The 22598-nt window shown below is 41.4% G+C and overlaps 1 protein-coding gene across 4 annotated transcripts in view; it reads left to right on the top strand.

The window, feature by feature from the left end:
* PKHD1 (PKHD1 ciliary IPT domain containing fibrocystin/polyductin) overlaps positions 1–22598 on the top strand; it is a 280498-nt gene that overhangs the window by 252193 nt on the left and 5707 nt on the right. For 3 of the 4 annotated variants that reach the window (XM_068936956.1, XM_068936955.1, XM_009676883.2), the window contains exons 61-65: positions 8101–8227; positions 9503–9590; positions 14409–14516; positions 18162–18320; positions 19783–19926. In XM_068936956.1, coding sequence (XP_068793057.1) covers positions 8101–8227; positions 9503–9590; positions 14409–14516; positions 18162–18320; positions 19783–19926 — 626 coding nt within the window. The remainder of the gene's footprint in view (positions 1–8100; positions 8228–9502; positions 9591–14408; positions 14517–18161; positions 18321–19782; positions 19927–22598) is intronic. The other variant, XM_068936957.1, reaches the window with a different exon arrangement.

The following is a 22598-nucleotide window of genomic DNA, read 5'->3' on the forward strand; positions in this document are numbered from 1 at the left end:
TGAGCCGCTCGGCTTGTTCATGTACAGAAAAGACAAACTGAATTTGAAGTAGATACAAGGAAAGACTTTTGAGATAATCCTAGAAATAGGGTTTATTTAAGAAGTAAGAAGTAAAAGAGCTTGGCTTATTTAGCTTGGCAAAACAAGGCTGAGGGGGAATATAATCCTATCTATCTGTGAAAATAGGTTGGAAGAGTAAATACCAGAGAGGAAGAAAAACTCTATACACTGTGGAAAATGATGGCACAGGAACAAATGGGTGTAGACTATTAAGAGAGAAATTTACATTTAAAATTAGAAGAAAGTTCCTCCTCAGAGAATAAACTGGAAGTGTCTTCCAATAAGGCTAGCCTCCTTGAAAGGGACCACTTCCCATTCAATTCCACTCCTGTTTTCCTGATTTGTACTGTTATTTTTGAAAATAGCTTTGGCACTAGCTGAGCCCTGTTTTTGGCAATATCTCATATTTAGCAATGTAGTAAAATCATAAAAAAGTATACATAAATAAATTTACAGTGAAACTTAGAAGATTTCTAACCAGAGGAGTGAGATTCTTTAATGGGCTGTTCATAGGAGCAGTGGGCTAAGGAATTTAATGTGATTAAAGTGGAGACTAATGTATGTGTAAAGGCGTATTAAAAAAAAAAAAAGTATGATCATATGGGACTCCGCTTTAGGAATCAAGACAAACTCACTTTTTTGGTCAATTTATAATTATTTTCAGACTGGTAAACTGGATAGCTCAGGGATCTGTCAACAAGAGGTAAATGTTCAGTATGAGCTGAGAGATTCAGATACATCTTTCTGTGATGATTGAAGGTAATAAGGGGAGGCTTATGTGGGAAAAGAGTTTGAGGAAGTCATTCCAGGTCTTAGAGGAGAAGTCTTCTTATCACAGAGCCTTCTGTCAATTGCCTCAGGAACTGAGTGGGCATCAAAACTGAACCATCAGCACGTTGGTGGAGTCAGAAAGACACAATTGTACTGGGGATGTTGACACTGCACAAGGTCTTTCACTATGTAGATGTTAGACTGCAGGGCTGCTATTTTAACACTTTTCTTCAAACTGAATTAAGGCTGGTGATATTTAGGAGGTAGGTTGCTGCCCCTGCCTATCGTCAGTAGAGAAATGTTCTTTCAAGGACTCCCACAGCTAGGCTTCCAGGAGCTTATATAGCCTTCTTGTAGGAGGTTACTGCCTTGTACTGGGGAGGAAGGGGAAAAATTAGTTGCAATGATCTGTGAAAGTCACTAAGAATGATGGAGCATTGAACTGAGATCTCTATTCTCCCCATCTGCTGGGGAAGGTGTCTAATCACAAAAATAAAATAAGATTAAATCCGTTGAGACAGCACTGGACTTTATCAGTCCTTCAGTCCTCTACAGCTGTTGTTCTTGAGTTAAAGTGGACCTGCTTCTTTTTAAACTGAGCCTTCCTTTAAGCTACCTTTTGATTATTGTCTACCATACATAGTAAACCTATCTAAAAAGCGCTTGTTACTCTGGAGTGTCATTTTGTGCCTCACAGCTACGAAAATTCACCAATCATCACACTCAGAGGTGACATCCATGTATTACAAAATTCATAACAAGAATTAAAGTCTTACCTCCACCGTAGCTGTGGATGAAACTGCACCTTACTCCATCAATGGACTTCCAAAAACCAGCTGGTTCCCCTGCAGGAAGAAAGGGAAAGGAGCAAGGAAGGAGGATAGGAGGAAGGACAGCAGGAGAGAGCAGAGGAGGAGAGTGAACAGGGAAGGAAGGACTCAGGACAAGGAGTGCTAACTCTATCAGCTAAAATACTTTGGACATCTATATGGGGGGAACAAGGGATATATTGCCATTAAAGTCAGCCCATCCAATGTGTGCCTCACTGAAAGTGAGGACTTTGTGTTATTATGTCTTAGTTCAGAATGAAGGAAACCAGCTTAAGGGGAGCCTTTCTCAAGTCCCATGTATTCCCCCAGAAGTTACGGGTGTTCAGAAACGTGCAGGAGCCAGGAGTGTACCCACAGGCTTTCCAGGGGATTGGAAGAAGATCTAGTCCCAGAGCTGGCATCTTAGTGCTGCCAGAAAAGATCTGCTTTTTTTTTTTTTATGTCACTTGTGTATCTGGTTTTCCCTTTAACAATTAATGGGATCTCTGATAAAAGTGGTATAAGGAAAGCTGTGCCTTTGATGATTTACATGGGGTGTGCACAGACGGCAGAGAGGAGCTGATAGCCACATCTCTGAGGGACTGATCCTTTTCTCATTCAGCCTTTTTTTAAAATACGAGCACTGTCACTTCTATTAGTAGAGCTTGGCTGGTGTAAAATTAAGAGCGAGTGGCAGGAGTTTCAGCTCTGAAGTCAGCCGTTTTTACCATCGTGTTGCACCCTTGACCATTGCTGAACATAGCATGAAAAAGGGAGACAAATTCTTTCACATGCTTTGTTAATAGGAGTCTGGTGACTAAAGGGTTAAATGGCTTTGGGTGCTGGGTCTTTGGTGGGGGGTGTGTGTACATATATATATATAGATAGATAGATAGATATAAATATATATATATACACCTTAGTTTGGCTGCAGGACCAAATGCCCGCAGGCCACAGTCGCATTATCATCTGGAAATTGGATAACGACAGCACAATGACAAATCCAGGTTGCTTGCAATAAGGTGCTAATCCCTTTGCTTTAATATCGGAGCAGCGTGTAATGATGTTTGGACATCACTCCAGTTTACTGACGACCCCACTGGGGCCTGCAATAGAACCGTACAACTGTCTAACAAGCCGTCAGGTGACTGCCGTCGTCAAAGCAACGGACGGTGCAATCTAATCTTCCCTTCATCCCTTCCAGCTCCCAATAAGGGCCAGATTATAGAAGTGGCCCATCAATGCTTGGTAACTCGAATCAATTAACGTTAATTCGCGCAATGCTATGATGTATTGTGATCACTTTCATTTCGGAGAAGGGGGAAGAAATTGCTATAATTCACCTAAAATGAGGTTGTCTATGGTGCTGAGGTATTAATTGGGTGTCCATATTAAATGGAAAAGGAGCACGGTAGTGAAGGAAAAGTGGATGAGTGACTCTCTTGGCTGCTATTGACCTATCAGAAGAAGACAGTGCCCTTTTCCTTTGCTTTTATCTATTACAGTTTTCCCTATTGCGTGTCAAGTTGATGTATTATAAAAAATTCATTTGGTGACCTTTCACCCCCCTAGCAGATTAAACAATTTCACTGGGATGGCATCATTAACAGGGCCTTGCATTTAATGATGATTTCTCTAAAAGGCCACGGAGATTCGATTTTAAGCTAACAGATTTATTGCACTATTATAACATATCGTAAAAAACTGTACCACCTACGGTCTGGTTTTAGGATAGAAACTGTTTAAGAGTTTATGTGAAGCTTAAAGTGATATTACCTTGGGATATGCAGCAGCAGCAAGGCTCTGACCTCTGGCATGATGCTGTTTACATTTAATAAAAGATGTTCCTCCAACAGTAAACTTCAGGAGTATGTTATGGACAAGGCCTGGCTTAGTCCCTCACCGCTAGCAGGTGGCATTGTAAGTATGGGTATTTCTGCTGGTGTCCAGCAGTTAGTGAAAGTCACTAAAGAACCTGGAGGACTTTTCTCTCCCGTCTGATGGACTGGTTCTGAAGGCACCTGGCAATTGCACTTCACCCTTGAGCGGATCCACTGCATCCCTCCAATCTCCAGTTTTTTTTTTCTTTTTTTAGTTGCCTTTTTCAGGCCACGGGAATCTGGATTATGCCGACTGCCACCAGCTGCTTCCACTGGGCAGCTGCTTGTCTTCAGTTTTGGGTACCGTAGGGAATGAAAACTGCTACATGAAAGCTATCTATCTGAGCAGGGAGAGAAGACTTCACTTATGGAGGAGACATATCAGTGTGTTCCTAGAGGGCTGTGTTCATGCTGAGTTACTCTGTAAAATGGGGAAAACATTTACCCCAAGCTAGATCGGGAGCCACCTGGAGCTTGGATAGTCTCTAGTGTAGGTGTAACAGCCAGCAGATGGAGATCTGATGGTGGTAGGACCCCGGTAGGTTAATGTCAGAATACATCATTCAGAAAGACTGTTTTTTTTTTTTTTTTTTTGGAATTAACATATATTCCAAAAAAAGAACTACTGTTTTTCGGTCTAATCACCTTACCTGATGCTTTGAACAGGCACAAAATATCTAGCTTCTGGTCAAAATGTCTTTACTGTCTGAAAAGAAATGTTCAAAATGTTTACATAAATAAGCTTACCCCTTTTGTCCAGCCTGACCCACACAGGGTAATTCAGTTACTTGTTTATTACCCCGGTTCATCATCAGTCCTGGCCCCTTTGTTACTTTTCTGCACTATTAGACCTACTCCTGCAAGCTCACTGCCATGACAGCATCCAGCCTCCAAGGCAATGACTTGCGATGATCCTGTCTTCGTTTAAAGCTCCCTGTCAGTGCTAGCAGCCTGCGTGGCTGGAATGCCTTGAATTTCGGTCTTATTGGCTCAGCATAGGCAAAAGAAGGGACATATCATTAATGTTTGATGCCAAGGGTCTCATTCAGTCCATTCGCCTAGTCCTCATAGAGAGACATGACCAATATTTTTTTTTATTGTTTCTTTGCTGTCAGCTTTCCACTGCAGTTTCTTTCCTATAGCTTTTATTTCTCTATGTAATATGGGAAAACCTGGAGATCTGTGGAAACAAAAGTAATCCTTTGGAAAGCAGTTTTGCACACACTAGGAATGAGCCTGGACCCCTAACACAGCCTTCGGGATGCTCAAGTCCCTCTTTTCCCGTCTCTGCTGCTCAGTGATAAGATCTGCAGAGGGAGACAAAGCTCTGAGCAATGCAGGAAAGAGGGCATGGGTACCCGGTGTTTGGCTAACCTCATACCACTGCACAGGACAGCATACCTCTCACCCAAGGATGCTGAAATCCCCATGGCCTTTCTGGTGAATCTGCACCTACTCTGCCTTGTGCAAGTCCTCAGCTTGCCTGTTTCCTGTCTTCATTAGGGCACCTTCTTCCCCACAGCCTGTCTTCTCCTCACCAGCAACCACTGCCTTTTCAGTAAAAGAACAAAATAAAAACTCCTAGGCTTGGCCATCTGCTGCATTTTGACATGTTATTGCTTCCCCAAATTTTTCCCAATCTCCTTCCTCTGCCAAGGATATGCCAGTGCTGCAGCCCTAAAATTGCAGATGCACTCAGACAACTGTTCAAATAGTTTCATTGGCTATGCTTATTAGTAAGTTAAATATGTCAGGGACCGTTCTCTAGCACCAAGGCCAGCTGATCGGCCTGTGTCAGCAATATTATACTCTCTTACACACCAGTTCAGACTGGCCTCATCCAAGCTAAGTCTTTGACTCTATTAGCTCCCCTACTGTTTCAGTGCTGTCCTGAACTTTGCTCTTTTGCCTGGACCTAAGCTTGCCGAGGATTGACAGTTTGACAGTAGAGGTGATCAAGCTTCAGTGCCAAGGCTTGTTCTTTGGTATTATTTTGTTTTCTAATACTGATGTTTAAATTTACTTTAGTAGACCCTTGACATAACCTTTGGGTTTGGTTCTTTCCCCTTGAAGCCAATGGATAATAATAATTTATTACTAGCATATGAATTATAAATGATATAAATTCTATTATATAAATTAAAAAGAAAACCTCTTCCTGACTGCTGTGATGCTTCCCTCCCTTTGCCCCAAATCTCTCCTCTTAGTTTCTCAGTCATGCCTTGATACCCTCAGTAGGTCCTCTAATTACTCTCTATGACCCGTAACTTCCTTGCTACTGAATAACTGACCTTTACTCTCTCGCAGAGCCACGGTGTGTTCTGCAGACCTGTGTCAGCATTGATTGCAGTGCTCTCCGGGAGCCTGGCCCAGGTCTCCCTGCTGACTAGGATACCATGATACCACTTGCTTGCCCACTGTGCCCACCTTTCGCAGAGCTGCAAGGCACTGAGCAACTGAGCTGCTCCCCGTTGAGCACTGTCAGCAGAGAACTGCAAATCTTTCCCAGCACGGCACTTCAGGACAGTGGCAAAATAGCATCCTCTTGATGCCAATCAGAAGGAGAAAAGCAGGTTTCCTCGCTCTGGCCCTTGCTGGGCTACAGGCACACCTGCCCCTTCCCACTTCCCAGTGGCAAAATTATGCCAGGCAAGCCTGTTTTCCTCCCGGCTCAAATTGACAGGGGAGCAGCAGGCTGCTCTTCTCTCCTCCCTCCTGACACTGATACTCACATGCAGGGACATAACTCGCTGTGTGCAGGTTGCACCCTAAGGCAGGGGCTCCTTCACAGCAAGAAGCAAGCTGGACCGTGTGGAATATAAATATCGTGTTCTCTGCTGTGCTAGCTGGATTCAAATCACCTGCAAACAAACATTAATTTTTAAACTTGCATGTGGGATTTTTTTTTCATTTTGTTTGTTGTTGCTTGCTCTAGGGATTGGGAACTGCTACTTCCTACAACCAGATTTAGCTGCAGGTTTCCTTTAAATGAATGATGGGCACCATTTACTGTGTAGGGCCTGGGTTGTGGAGTCAGGGCATTGCATGCTAAATTTTTCCTGTTTGCTGACAGTTTAAAGAAGTTGGAGACAAAAAACTGATTTTTTGGCTTGCATAAGCCATGCCAAGATTCAACTGAACTTGTCTGAACTCAGCTAGCTCCAGAGGGCTCACGGAAAGTGCAGATCTCTGCCATAAAAACAGTGATGTGGCAAGCAGTGCCTGCAGTGAATTTAAGTCACAGTGCTGATTGCCTAGTTATGGAAGGAGGGTAAAAAGAGCACTGCAGAATGGCTTGGTACGTTTGCCATAAGTTTCTAATATACCATTGCTTTTCAGAATTACCAGCTCACAAGAAAGAAAAAGAACCAAGAGAAGAACTGAGACTTTTTGTTTAAATTGTTGAGTCAGTTTTTCAGATCACAGGCTTCCTTAAAACCTTTAGTCAGTCTTCCCTATGATCATGGATTGGGCCAATATTTCTCGTAAGCCACAGTAAACGTAGGTTCTGTTTTGTAATGCACAGTAACACCCTGAAAGATAACCTGAAGTTAAACCAAAGGAAATTGGTGCTCAGTAAATCTGTTTGTAAACACCTTTAAGCAAACACTAGAGAGATGAATGAATAACTTTCCTATTTTCATTTCAAGACAATATCAAACCCTTAGCCATGTCACTGCAATTGTAGATTAGAAGTGTGTATATGTACATATGTATGTATGTATAAAAGAGATACTAAATGACAGAAAGCACTGGAAGAGGAAATGAAATGATATAGGCTCAGAATAAAGTGTTGATTCCTTATTCAAATGCAAAAGCTCTCTCCTGGGATGCTTGAATTTAAATTTCAGTCCTGAAAAGCCAAAGTCTTTTTATCAGGTGTCTATATACTATATATTTCAGTATGTGGACTTTGCAGATAATGAAGCACAGGATCATAGGTACAACAAGATAAAGATATGCAGTAAAACCCTATGACTTGAAGTGTTGTGCTTGTGTAGAGGAACTGAAACTTTGTTTTTACAAGAGCTTGAAGATATTCACTGGAAATCTTTTGGCTGGACGGGAAGCATTTGTAGCCTTCAGTTATCAGTGCACTGGAATGAAGACTGGGGATAAGGCTCTGCGTTTCTGAATGCATAAAATCTCTGTCTGTGCCACATGCTTCCGTTGTGATAGTGGAGAAATAACTTCTTTCAGTTATTCCTCAGTTTTCCATTTATAAACTGAGGATAGGAACAAAAGGGTCTTTTAGTAGTTAGGTATTGTTATCTCCTTGGAGTGATGCCTGTTTCATATTTCTGTACGCACTGATCTCATGCAGTATATCAAAATATCATGATAAGGTAAATTAGTAGTCATTTTCTACAGCACTCCTTCCTACTCACAACAAACACTTGAGTATTGCCACCTGCACTACAAAGGCAGAAAACCTTGTGAACAGAAAGTAATGTGTAGTTATGAGACATAGGTAAGGTATGAATCATCTCAGTAATTGACATTGGGTGTTTTCATAGCATTAATTTTCTGTTTTTTTTTTTTTTTTTTTAACATTCCTTTGCATGTGAAACAAATGGAAGCAGACAAAACTCAGGAACTTGCTTGTATGTGAGACCCTATAACATCTCTGTTCGGGTGCAGCCCTCAGATGGAGAAATGGAGAAACAGCTTCCTGTACAGCCACAAATCATTTTCCTGGATAGGAAGGTAGGATTTGCCCCTCTGTGTATGGACACTTCTATTCATGCTGTACATTTTTGGCATCTCTGAGAAGTCCAAAAGCCATGGAACTGACCTAGATAAGGCATAAGATTTCTGTACAAATAGGTAGTGAGTAGTACTGACTTCACATGCCTTATCTCCTAGGATAGACTCTGTTCACATTTTTGAGCTTTCTTCTGCATCTGTGGGGGCTAGATTCTTACTTTGGTATCGTGTTCAGGCTTAGAGGACAGAACTGAGGAATGTGGGAATAGCCACATAATCATGAAGGTTGGCAGTAAAATGGGGTATTCTGGTCTGCCCAAGCAAGTCCACCCCATACAGAGTAGCTCTGTGTGAAGATCCCCATGTTTGACACAAACTTGGGCATCTATGTGGCGTGATTTAGCTCTGCCAGCGGTACCAGCACAGGTGCTGGAAGTAGTGGACCAGGTGTGAAGAGTCCTTAGCAGAACTATTTAACTGAGGAGCGGCTGGACTGGTTTTACAATTCTGAGACACAAAACTTTCTGCTTCTTTCCATTTGCCTTCTGGGGTGGGATTCCGTTTCCTGCACGTAGGCATCTTGTTACGTTTTAGACTGTGGAATATCCTATTTGGCTTCCAGCTCCTGCAGAAAGGTAAGAGTTTTCTACAAGCCAAGAGTCACATCTCCCAGCTCCGGTGGGTGTCAAGCATTGCTGGGTATCTGAAATGGCACACAAAACTTTCATTTGGGCAACTGAATCCTCCCTTGAATTTCATATCCTTCTTCAGACATATGTTCCAGTTTTTCTACTAGACTTGAAAGCTAGCAACTCCCTCAAAAAAAAAAAAAAAAGAAAGCAGAGATCTTCATATACACATGGGCTAGGGGACCTAGACCCTGTACACCTATTATAGCTACGAAATTTCAACACCAAAGTTAATTTATTTCACTGAATGTGTAAAGAACTTAAATCTACAGCTTAACTAAATAAAAAGACTAAATCTACGCGGTTTTATTGAACTTAGATGCCACAATGTCAAAATTAGGTGCTTCTCATAAGTGATATGAATGTGATCCCGGCTATTTTAAGTGAAGCAGCAAACCTTGCCAAACCTCACTGAAACAGAATGAAGTTGCCAGAATTGGTTCCTCTGAGTTGAAGCTCATCTCAGAGAGCTACAGTGAGCAAAAGGCCCTTCCACTGGGCATTACTAGATTATTATAATTGTTTAAAACCACCAAAAATTTCCTTCCTCTTGATGAGGAATTTTCTCTTTTGTTCTTTTTCCCAGGGTAAGAGAGTTGACCAGCTGGGGCTGCCGTCAGAGCCCTGGGTTGTATCAGCTCACCTCAGGGGCTCCTCGGAGGCTGTGCTAAAAGGTTTGGACATATTTTCTTACATCAAGGGTTATAGCAAAGCAGCTACAAGTAATTATGGTGATGAATTTAAGAGTTCTTTCTGGGAAAGGTTGGGCTCGAAGGTGATCCTTGGACTGAAAAAAGGAAAGTTGAATCAGGAGGAGTATGGTGAACTGCCCATATGCTAGAAAAAGCTTATACAAGGTGTTTCCAAGCTCTAACAGCACAAACAGACTATATTCAGCAGTTCATCTGGAAAATGTGCATCTTAGATCAAAAAGTCAAAGAATGGAGGATTAGAAATCTTAATATCTGATTTTCAGCTCATGTTAATTGGGGTAATTTCCTCAGAGTCAATGACAATCTGTTTGTCCCAGCAAATGATCCGGCCAAGTACAGACAGAAATAACTGCCTATTGTTTTTAATTAGCATACTTCAATGTGAAAATGTTTTTCATGAGGGATTTAAATGCTTCCCTTCTGGTCCTCATTTATCAAAAGACCTGAACTCGTGATTAACTCTAAGCATGTGAGTATTTCCCTTGAGGTTATTGAGACTATGCACATGCTTAGATATAGATCATTTTTTAAGTACAATGCTGAAATGAAAACCTGAGGATGATCATGTGCTTGTAAACTGTAAAGTGGAAATGAAATTGCTTATAAACAGAGCATCCCAGTTTTCCTTGTTAAGATCTTTCAACATTAGCAAACAGTGCACACAGGGAAAAGTTAGGCTTCCTACTATAGGGAAAGCATTTTGTTTGCAGTAAGATTATGTGTGTATTAATTTGACTTCCGTGTTAAATTTGACTTGAAAAGTTAATATGTAAGGAAGGTAAGTGATGCTCATGCTCTAGATTAGGACTTCCCACCCTTTTAGCCTATGCCTGTGTTAATTATGAATTCTTCCTGCCTTGCTGTAGTTCCATGTTTACAGGTTAGAAAATCCTTCAGGTCTTTTTTGTTGGTTTTAATGCCTTCTCAGGGAGGTATGCCTCAAAAGTTTAGAAACGTCGGTCTAGATGAATGACAGGTTATTGGACCAGCTATCATGATCAACTGGGAAGATCTTGTGGCCTGTATCACGTAGGAGATAATTTAGGTGACCACAAAATGCAATATGAATTTAGGATCTGTTCAAAGGCCATGCCAGATCCTCAGCTTGGCACTTAAATTTTGAGAGAAATGCATTTACACAAGTCGAGTGACCCACCACAGAAATACTTTGTGAGGGTTTTGCTGGTCAGACATTTCTGCAACAGTAACTGTACTACGACTACACAACTAACGTCCTGCCATGAACAGAACAGAGCGCTCTGATGGTGACACTTCAATTATTTCTGGTGGGTAGAAACCAATAATTTGGCAATTTGAAATCTTCGATCCCATTTTTTTCCTATTGATTGTATATGCCTTATGAAAACAATGCTTTGGGGAGACTAACTGTTGTGTGATTTTTGCTGTGAAAAATGAAATACAGTGCTAAGGAAAGAGAGAGCGAGGAAGGGAAGAAGTGTGGAAGGAGGGAAGGAGAAAGACAGGGAGGGAGGTAGGGTGGACAGAGATAAAGAAAGAAAAAGAGAGAAAGAAGAAAATAAGAAAGAAGGAAAGAAAGAAAAGTTACGGAAGAGAAATGCACTTTACATTCTTTAAAAGATACATGCATCAAATTAATAGTCAATAAACTCCAGCAAAGAATGAACTGCGTTGTACAGATGTTCTGCATGTAATAGTTTGCTGCAGTTTTTCCTTTGACAAATGTCCTTATTGCACTCGTCTTTTGAAGCATATGAAAGCAGCATTTAATCGAAATGGGTCCCGTCTAGCACAGTGAGGCTGCTTCATCTGACAGCAGCCAAACTGCCTCATGGAAGGTAGTTTAGCTCCAAATTAGCTCGCTTCTGCGTTAAATACCAGCTTGCCTGAGAGATCTTTGTGAAGACTCCCATATATATCTATAATATTCTGAGATTTGAAGCATATGTGCCCGAAAGCGGAGATAGTCTCTGTTGAGAAGTACAGTACAGTACTGCAGGCTTCATCATAGACTAGAAATGGCAATTATAAATATTTGAACACAGCTGACAACACCCTCCACAAAAGTGGTGTTACAGTGAGCATCAGAGCCAAGAAAACTCTTGGCAGTCAAGGCAGATAGATAGTTGTGAAGAAGGTCATATGCTCAATAGATGAATAGAGGAGCCAAGATCAGAAAGGAGCAATTAGAGAAATCCAGATTCCCATGTCTTCAGCAAGTCTTATGCACAGTATAAATTACTGTGCATATACATATCGTATTATATATCGTATCATATCATGCATTCCTGGAGACCCGCAATGAATTTGGGAGTTTGTTGTGCTACATGCTGTACACGCATGGAGAAAGATATAAGTAGTCAAAACTAACTGGGATACTAGTAAACTAAACATACCAGGTCATGGACAGGGAAACTGTAACGTTACTATCTCTGTTATTAAATTGTTCTGCACCTTTTGGTGCAGGATAGCTAGATTTCTCTCCAACAATTTCTAGTCATGTCTCGGAAGTCAGCACAGCAATGAACAGTTCTCAATAGGTAGCCTGCGTGCAGCGCTGCTGTTTGGAGGCTGTAAAAATTTAAGAGCAGAGTTTAAGGCCAGGGCATGCTAGTGCCTTTAGCGTCAAAGAACAGACTGTGGCACTGATTAGTTCTTGTCCTATAGGTGTAGGCGCACAGTGTGGGAGAGGAACTGAGGCAGGCATGGTAGAAATTGTTTGCCTTGAACTACCCTATGGGCCGCTGGTAGAAATGTTTTCATGCTCCATTAAATGTCTAACAGCCTAAAGGGAGCAGAAGATCTTGCATTCTTCTTGCTTACTCAGGAGTATACGGGTCAAGGTGGGAGAGCATAGTGCTAAGGTAATGACTGCAGGGTACCTCTGAAGGCCTCTCTAGCCTGTAGGCATCAGTGAAGCGAATGCCACGCATTTGCCCTATGGTCCCAGGCCCAGGTCACTGTTTTTCTCCTGCCCTTCTGGCACAAAGTTTGGATCAGCCCAACAGTGTTTGATGACCGTTGCTGAAGTGTTGGGCTAATGGGGGAAGGGTTTTACACTGAGGCCCAGGGAAATTTAGAAATGCTGTACTTTTCCTTACAAGTCTCTGCAGCTGGCATGTAAGGAGCCTTCCAAATATTCATCTCTGATATCCCTGATACTTCACAAATTTATGCTACTAGAATCATTAATAAAGGTATAACAAGGCAAATCCAGCTCATCCTGAGCTGGGTGCCATAGACGCTTCTAGGAAGTGAGGTACGAAGGTAAGCATTGATATAGGAAAAGGTCTTTCAATCTGGCCTACTATGAAAAGCCCTGTCCCCACAGGGCTGCTGAACGGTCCTATGCTTTTGTGGTTGCAAAAACACTGATTAAAGGCGTCTCACAAAGATGTTTGCTATTCCATCAGTTTGGTTAGTATCCTGGGTATGGGGATGGAAGAGTAGCAATATCCTCCTCACACTCAAACTTTATGTACCTTCACGTGTGCTGCTTAACTGTCAAGACATTAGCTTTATAAAGCAAATAATTATTATGTGTTGTCTTTGAGCAACCAAGAGAGTCAGTGTTTTTGATCACTGAATGGAGTCCATCATCCTAGGGAAGTTTTAACTTCTTACTCCCACCTGAACCAACACTTGGAAAGTTTGTCAGTCTTTAGGATTTTACCCCTTTCATTGCAAGAGCCTGAAAGAAGCACAGACCTGGTGAGCATTACTCAAAGACCAAGACTTGGCTGGTGATCAAAGATATACACAGCTAAATAGAGATCCAGTTGCAAAATCAACTATATATTTTAAGAAGAGCCTGCCCCCCTAAAAAAAAAAAGTACTTAGGGCAAATGTTGAGTCAGAACACATTCCCTAATAGCTCAGAACAAGAGGTAAAGTGATGGAGAATCTGGGTCCCAGGTTTCATTTTAATGCTCTCCATGGAGACTTCCCCATCATATTTCTAGCTGAGATAAAGTGTCTCCTGTATGACCACAGGGTAGTCACCGTAGACATTTTTCATGGCCAGATCCCTTTTACAGCTTCTAACAGGGATGGAGAAAAGTTCAAAATGATTTAGCAGCAGGACAGCAGGTGATATGCCCAAAGGATGAGGTGAAACATTTGCAAATCAGAAAGGGGTTAAAACAGTCATTGTTTTTCCTTTAGCTCCTGTAGCTGGCTCTTTGAGACCATCCCATCAGTACAGAAAATATTAAGTATCTCATTAACACTATCCTAAGCATTTTTGTTTCCCTGGTGACATTCTTAGTCACACAAGACATGAGCTAAATCAAAAAATGAGTATTGGGAACTTTCTAGAGCATCTGTATAGCTCCCACTACCTCTGCCTGATCCCCTTAACATCTTTATTCATATTACACTCCTGTGATATGGATATGTACAATAAACCCCATTTCACAAATTGCTTGGGGAGCTGAGATTCAGCAACTCAGATCCTCCCTTCCATCCAGAATTTGGTACCCAAGTACCTTTGAAGACTCAGCCCCATGCAAAATTTCTGGGATCAGATAGAAAATTTGCAGTTAGGAAGGACAGTGGTCTCAGGCCTTCCCAAGTCCCATTAAAGTCACAAGAACTCTCCTGGTTTGCTCATTTTCTCTGTTGAGTTCAGGAATGTGGTTAGGGTCATGCTTATCTGGAAGCTGTTAACTGCAATGAATTATTATTATTATTATTATTATTATTATTATTATTATTATTTTTGTTGCTGTTGTTGTTGTTGTTGTTGTTACTATTACTATTGCCACTATTATTACTATTGCTATTATTATTACTCTGTAGGGCTCACTGAAGTACAGGTCATAGATGGACGTGCAAGCTTTACCAATCTGGCTGTCTCCAGCTCAGGCACAAACTGGACCCTCATATTCACTGTCACATCACCTCCAGGTAGGTTCTATTTTCTGCATTTTGCTTTATTTGGTAACTGAACACAAAGTCCTACAGGAGACAGACATTGTGTGGTCTGGATGTATAAAGGGAGTTAAACTTTGATTGAATGAAGAGAGTCATGCTAAGCCTCTAAATAGCTTGACTTTTGTTCCATGACCAAGCTGGCACCACCCAGGCAGCCAGTGAGCTGGGTGATTCCTGTACCGTTGATTCAAGATCCTAAAAATTAAGATGGGTTAGAACAGAGATGTGTTGCCAGAGAGAGGTGCTTCTCTCTTCCTGCGTTTGGCAGCTATGAGCCCCCCTTGGGAATTAGGTACTCTGGCACCTAAGCAATCGGAGCAATTTTTTCCCTATAAATTGAATCTGACCATTCCCTATTTTTTTTCTACTGTGTTTAGTAAGTGTCCCTCATTTGTGCTCCCAGTACTCTTTTGTACTGCTTTTCACTTATTATTTGTCTGCACCTGGCAGTCTTTCTGGGTGAGACATGCTTTGAGCCTTACAGACATTCAGAGCGTGCTACCAGGACCTGGCTCTGCAGGACTATCCCTGATGTGATGCTGGGACCTCCACAGCTATGCAGCTTGCAAGAGGCAACCTCTTAACGGTGAAGCGGCAGGTGTGCTTATTCCTCCTTAAAAGTACCAGCTGAGAAGAACATGGCGACTTTGGGGGACAAGGCAACACTGGAACTCTGGCTTTAAAAATCTCAGAGATAAGCACCTGCCTAACTGTTTTGGGGCCTGAATTTCTTTGCAAATCTGGCCCTAAAGGTATATAAGGTTAAAGCACTGTTTTTTTGTGTTTCAGAATGAGTGCTGGGGTGTATCAATGGAAGAGTAGGAACAAGTCATCTGACAGGCACCAGCAGATATTCCAAAGACAAATTAAGATTTAGATGTTGTACCACCATGTGTGAGGTCTTAACTCTCATTTATGTATACAGTCTGGGATCCATCAGCTGGAAAGAAGCCTAGGGGAGTATGGCTAGAAATATTTCCAGAGGGATGTGTGTGTGCCACTGCATAAAACCCTGATGAGAACTACTTTGGAGTACTAACGTAATTTTGTTTACCCATGTTCAGAGATCATTTCAAGTTAGAGTAGGCACAGAGAAGAACCCATAAATGGGGAGAGGAATGATCATTTTTAGGAAAAACTCCAAGATAGTTTGGCTTGTACATCAGAGAGGTAAATAGTTGAGAGCTGGAAGTGGTTAAGTGGAAATGACTGATGAAATATTTAAAATGATAGTGCTGGTAAAAAATGGCCAAGAATAATTTGGGCTAGAAATTAAAGAAGGCTATTAATATTTAGAGTCTCATGCTTCTGAACAACCTATCTTAATAGATTGGAATAGTGGAGGCAGAAAATCAAACTACTTTTGGAAGAAACTTGATAAACCTATGGGTGATTGTGTATAACATAGTACATACAATAGCGTGGGATAGGATTTATGACCCAAGAAATCCCTTCCCATTCCAGGATTAAACGAAGATCCAGACTTTTTTTTTTTTAATGAGAAATCTTTTCTCCTCCAAGTCAAAAGTGGTAATCAACATAGTATTTTCCATGGCTTTGCAAAAGGAGAATTATGGTGCAGGGAATATAGTAGGAGGTGGGCCTTTAAAGGGGTATGTGTTGACCCAAACACCCACATTGACTTCACTGCAGTGAGCGCAGATGGAAAGTCAGCACCTCAGAGGATCAGACTCTTCATTGGGAAGTATAGCATAACGAAACGATTTTTGGAAGTTATTTCAGAGGAGTCAAAATATGTCCTTTCCTCTAATCAAATACAGATCCCTTTCATTAAGCATTTAGCTAGTCAGAGTGTTGCAAAGAGATGTTTACAGATAGCCATGCAGACAGTTTATCTATCTGTATAGGCATCGTCTTTGTAAATCAGAGTATTTTGTACTTTTAGTATGCATTATGAAAATGCACACCAAAAAAGAAATCCCTTTTTCTTGTGTGTAATTGGGAGCCATGCTGGAGACAGTATAAAGACTTTTATACTGCCAGACTCTATTAGAAGATATTTGCTTATCATTTAAGATAAATAAACAAAAATTAAACAATCAAATAATAGATGTTTGGGATGCATTTTCATGATTAGCTTTCTGTGTGTACCTTGGCATTCTCTTGTGATTTGGAGTGAGCTCAGAAGATGCAGCTGATGTTGAATACAATGATCCCAAGTTCTTCAGCGGTAGTTCCTGGGGAGAGTAGACTATTTATCACATTGCTGCGTGGTCTTGCTCCTTATTCTGAATTAATACTCACTTAACTGATAGGTATCCCAGGAGGCTTGATCCATCCACTTTCCATTTAAACCAACAGCAGTCTAATCACAAACCATTAGAGTAGCATGAAATGCAACTTTTGAGCACCTGTCTGTGTAGAGTTCTTGATATCTGTGAGTTTATTTATCTCCTCTCAGCTGAAGTTCATATGCGTGTATATCTGCAGGCAAATTTTTCCCTATTGGAACGTGCTTCCCACATTGTTCTGGTAAAGCTTGGTTCTGTTTGAGTGGACAGTATTGACACAAATCTAATTAGTTTCAGATAAAAGTACCTACAGATACTTACCCTAGTCTCTAAGTCTCCATCTGATGGAGTTCCTGATTTTTGAGAGTCAGTGAAAAAAAGGCTTTCAAATATTTATTAGAAGTGTTAACTCAAACAAGTAAAAGAAATACACATCCAGTGAAATCATTAGAATTATGGGGTTAGGACTGAAAAGGAGTCAGGTGATAAGACAGATAATATGCTGGTGAGCTCATCCATATCCTTCAAATCAGTCTATAGACCATGCAATGGCCAGTTTTATTAAACTCCTCTCCTTTCAGAGCGCATCTCCGTTCAAAAGGTATTTTCAAAGAGATACAGGGCCTGTGCTAAATCCTGACTGCTTGTGTGCATAGCTTGGGAGAATGTTTGTTGGCCCAGACTAAAAATGCACCAGACAGCTTTTTCACAGTTCAAGTTTTTGCATCAATTTTGAATGCCAGAGTCCACACCCCAGTACTCTCTAGTGTACTGGAAAGGACACAATGGAGAATACTAACAAGTTCACTGGGAGTCTTCTGTATCCTGGACTTAAGCTTAATGCCAGTGAATGTTTCTAGATTCTCCATAACTTACGTTCAAATGAATGAGGTATAGCCTGTAACATCTGTGTATGACTTAGCACCTTTCTCATTGCAATCAACCTCTCTGTCTTGCTAGGCTGGAGATATATATATATATCATCTATCTGGGCCTGATTTGGTTGGCCTTAGACACAGATATTCTGTGAATATATTTTCTAGATTTGGTAGTCAGCTGGACAAAATCATGGAAGAAATGTTGATAAGGATTATTACATTTAGAAAGACTACTTCTACCTCAGGAAGGGCTGAAGGCTTGGGACGTAAACTGGAGAAGTTTGATTACACATTTACCTTGTTCTGGTACTCAGTCCTAGATGAATATTGTTGGCTAATGTTGGATACGGGGATAGATGGACTTTTGGGCTCTTCCAGTATATACTTTTAGCAGCAGCATCTTTGTTAAAAGGCTACAACCTGCCGTTTTCACTATGAAACCAGTGTCCTCAATTTTTTAACAGACTCTCACTGCTTTGAATTCTCAGGGGCTAAACTTACTGTGCTGTCTCAACCATTTGCCATCTTTCCTGTCCCCGTGGGAGAGAAGTCTAGCATGATCGTTGTTGTTATGCTGAGTTCCGCAGCATCCACACTCATCCTTGGTCTTCTTGCAGTCTGCTGGCTCAAGAAAAGCAAAAGCAACAGTAAGTTGGAAATGGCCACAGAAATTTATACTTGCAGAGGATAAATCTCTTTGATTTAACTAATCTACAGAATCACCAAAACAGAATATACTGACAATGGCAAAGCAAGCTGAGTAGTTTTCAGTACTATTCATAAGTCTTACCCAAAAATAGCCTGATTGTTTCCTTTTTCCTAATTTCTGTTGGCTTTGGATAAGACTTACAATCAGTTTGTATAATTATATATCCCCCATGCTGCTGTTCTCATGACTCTTTCACTTATTTCCTCTGGTTGTCTCATTTTTTTTTTTTTTTGGCATCTCAATTTATCTTCTGCAAATTGTTCAGGTAGATTGTGGCACTCAGAGAAAGCTCTGCAGAGTTTGGCAGTAAGCGACATAGTTCAGGGTCATAGGGGTATGCACCTGTAACAAATGCCTGATTCCTGGCTGCAAAAAGTTTTACATGTGTTTGAAACATGAAGAAGATCTGATTTCTGTAGGGCAGTTAGGGAACTGATAAACAAAGGAAATGCTCACCATGATTTCAAGCGCCAAGATTATCCATTTAGCCACAGCATTTTCATGATAACAGGTAATAGCAATACATTGCTGTGGTGAGGTTAATGCAAAGTTGAAGCGCTGACCAAGAAGCAGACACAGCTGCAATGTGAATGCAACAGAGGCAGCTGCGTAGCCATGCTGACATCCCATAATACATCTTCAGCATCATATATGTCAAAGTGGCCATTGGAAGGCTGCTGCTTCCTTGGAGCTCTTTCCGCAGACAAAGCCACACCTCTTCTAGCTTACCTTAAAGTTCTTTTTTTAAATATTGACCTTAAAAACAAAGATAACTACCTAAAAGATGCTTTCCCAATATGGGAGGCGTAAAACTTTTTTGTGTAAGAAAAAAACTGAGGGTCAAATGACATGGTCATGACTGCTCTGTGAATTAATTCCCAAACTGCAACCCTAACCTTCTAGATATGTTGGAAGCCACCAATAACTTGATCTTCCAAATGTGTTCAAACCTAGCCATGGGTACAGGTAACTCGTACTGAAGGAGCCAGTGCACATTCCAGTTAATAAAGTATTTTAAACACTAATCTCCCACTAGTCTCAAGGCCTATCTTCTCACGAGTTTCACTGGACTCGTTCTTTCAAGTAACTCTGCAAATCTAGGCTAAAGAACCTTTCTCCTAAACTGCATCGTGAACACTAGCTGCAATAAGGTCTGAATCTCTAATATTAGTGAACATGGTGACAATACAAGGAAAGATTTTACTGGAGAGAAAAAGTGGGATCCCTAGTGGTAAAACACAAGATGATATAATCATAAAACAAGCCTCTCTCCTTTTGAGCAGAAAGAACACATGCTAGATTATCGGGTAATTCACCAGCAATTTATTATTGCTTAAAGCAGTAGTTGGTGCTGAGCCAAGGGTGGACTGAGAGCGATGCAACTGTTTGCTTCATTGCAGAAACAAGGACTGAGCAGGCTAATGTGCCACAGCAGGCAAAGGCTAGTACCAGCGCACCCCAGACCCAGGCACAGCCTCGTTCAGCTGTCATCCAGCCTTGCTGCAATCGAGGAGAGAATGAAAGCAGCATTTCTGCAAGAGGAGGTGAGACTGCAGAATGAGAATGACTCAGATTTGTAAATAGTCTGACATCAAAAGGGTTCGTTTAGGTCTGTTACAAACTACAGGTATGTATAAGATCAGTGGCCAGAAGGTCTGTTGCTTTGTTACTTCCTCCTGAGTATTTGTCTACTCAGTATTTTCTCTCCTTGTGGATATATTATGTGAAATCCTAGCTCAACTGAAGGGAGCAGCAAAATCACCCTTGAGTTCAGTGAGTCCATGATTTCATCTAGTGTTTTTGGAGCAGGACAGGGACTGGCATTCCCCTTATGTCCACAGCATGTCTGGAGCAACAGGACCTACCTTAACCAGATCTCCAGGTTCCACCACTGTAATAGCACAGAGATAGCCACTGTGCAATGCTCAGAAGGCTCCGGATGAGCCTGCAGGCTGTGGATGACTGCACCGAGGTCTGTTACTGTGGCAGAGGTGGGGAGAGCAGGAAAAATTACTCAAGGCTCATTTCCACACTCTCCCTGTGACCGCCACCAGTCGCAGTTCCTTCTCAAGGACCTTCATGCCATGCTTTCTGTGCAGTGATTCAGAGCCAGTACCCCAAAATGGCTCCATTCTCCCATGTTTTGTGTCCCCCTTCACCCTCAACTGTCACTTTCACAAAAAAACCATCTTCTGCACACCTCCTCGAGACTCGTCTTTTCATCATCTGCTGATCAAACACGACTTCTTCTGAGGTCACTGAAAAGCAGACAGCCTCTGGGGCATGCAGCTGGCAGCATAAAGCACTGGCTTCCCGCTCTGCAGTGTGAAATGCTCCTATAGTGGTTTTTTTTTTTTTTTTTGTTTTGTCTCATCAGCCAACAGCACACATCTAAGGGCATTCTGATAACCCTGCTGAACTATCCATTTACTCTGTATTGGGAATTTCTTTTTCTTCCTCCTTCCCAAAGCCTGTGGATTACATAAGAGGCAGGAAGAAGATAGTTGGAGCTTTATCTTCTTTTCATTAGCATCCATCACAAAAGCAGAGAGAGAGAGAGAGAGAGGAGAGAGAGGAAATTCTGCAGTTTATGTGTTTTGATATTTGCTGTACTCCTCCAAAATACAGCGTTCAGCTGTGTGCCTTAGGATACATATCTGCTATAAATTCATTTTTTATCTAATTTGTCTGAGATCTAAGCTTCCTGTGGAGGTCTGAGATCAAAGGATCTGATTCTGTCTGAAGTCGGCTCTGACACATAATGCGTGCTGACTTAGTTCTGTCTATAAACTCGCAGTGGGAGACTGCCATTCTCCCTTGGCACCTTTACATAGTGAACTTTCATTTTGGCTGGGGAGGCTGACAGGTATAGTGTTGATTGGAGCCATCGTGTAAATAATTCATGGGAAGATTTTTGTCAGAAAAAGGAAATCCAGCCACTTACAGTCTTTTAGGAATAGTTGCAAGACAAAAAGATTCCCCGATATGTTCAAATCTAAACAAGGATAACAATATCTTAAGTGAATTTAATACGTATGACTTGGAAACGTCTAATGTTTGATTTCCCCCTATTTAAAGTGCTGTTGGTTTTGGAGACAGAGAGGCAATCAAAGCTACAGTCCTTTTGTTTAGTTTCTGCTTTATAGTTCTTCCCCCCATAAGAAATCCTACCTTTCTAAAACAATTAAATATTCACAGTCTTTGTTATTAATCATCACAGTAAGTCTTGCAAGGCAGAGCGCTTCTGTTTGCGCTGTTTCTACAGTGCAAAGTCCGATGGTGCTAGGAGCCCTGGCTGTTGTCTCAGAACAAATAGGTGAGGATGGAGATGATGAAGAAACCCATGTGCACAGATATGTAGCACAGCAGGCGAGAAGGGATCAAGATATTACCTTGGCTGACCTACTCTGTAACAAAAATCTCAGTTTCACATAATTCTTTCTCTCTCTTGAATTAAATAACTTTTGAAAGCATGATTAAAAGAAAGGCATCCAGAGGTGGAAGAACATATGGCTTCTGTTTGCAATTTATTCTGGTGCTTTGTCACCTTCAGCTCTGAAAAGTTGTATTCTGTGCCAGTTTACATTTCCTAGCTTCAGTTTCCAGTGTTTGGGCTTCATCTACAGGATACGTTTCTTACATTGAAGATCCCTTCAGTGCCATGCTGCTTCTTCCCAGGAAAGTGCTTGTCCACTAGAGGCAAATTGTTGCATTTCTGGGAGTTTCTCACCATTTTGGGCAACTTGGAACCCTTCCGGTGGCTCTTTGCCCTCTGCGTTATTCAGATCTGGTTTGGATGTCTGCTTTGTGCTGCTGCAAAAGTAAAATCACCTCCCTGACATCACTCACTACCCTTCTACAACTAAAAGATCTCATTAGTCCTTTTGGCTTTTGTACCACCAGAAATCACCCAGAAATCACTGTTGGTTGTTTTCCTGAAGAGAGTCCCTGCTCTGCAAATATGGTCTGCATCTTTTGTTTTTAGGTTGCTCAGGACAGCTCCTCCTCCTTTTCCTTCTACCAGTTTGCCATTCCTCCTGCCACTTGCAAATTTCATTAGAATCATTTTTAGGTTTAATTCCAGATCACTGATAAAAACACTGAAAAGCATCCGTTTCAGTGATAGTGACTGGTACTGCAACTCATTCAGTGCTCCCAGAATTATTTCCTATTGGTAATTGCTACCTGAGCTGTCTGTTAGCCGATTCTTAATCCA

The sequence above is a fragment of the Struthio camelus genome, chromosome 3, assembly GCF_040807025.1.
Source record: "Struthio camelus isolate bStrCam1 chromosome 3, bStrCam1.hap1, whole genome shotgun sequence".
NCBI classification, from domain to species: Eukaryota; Metazoa; Chordata; class Aves; order Struthioniformes; family Struthionidae; genus Struthio; species Struthio camelus.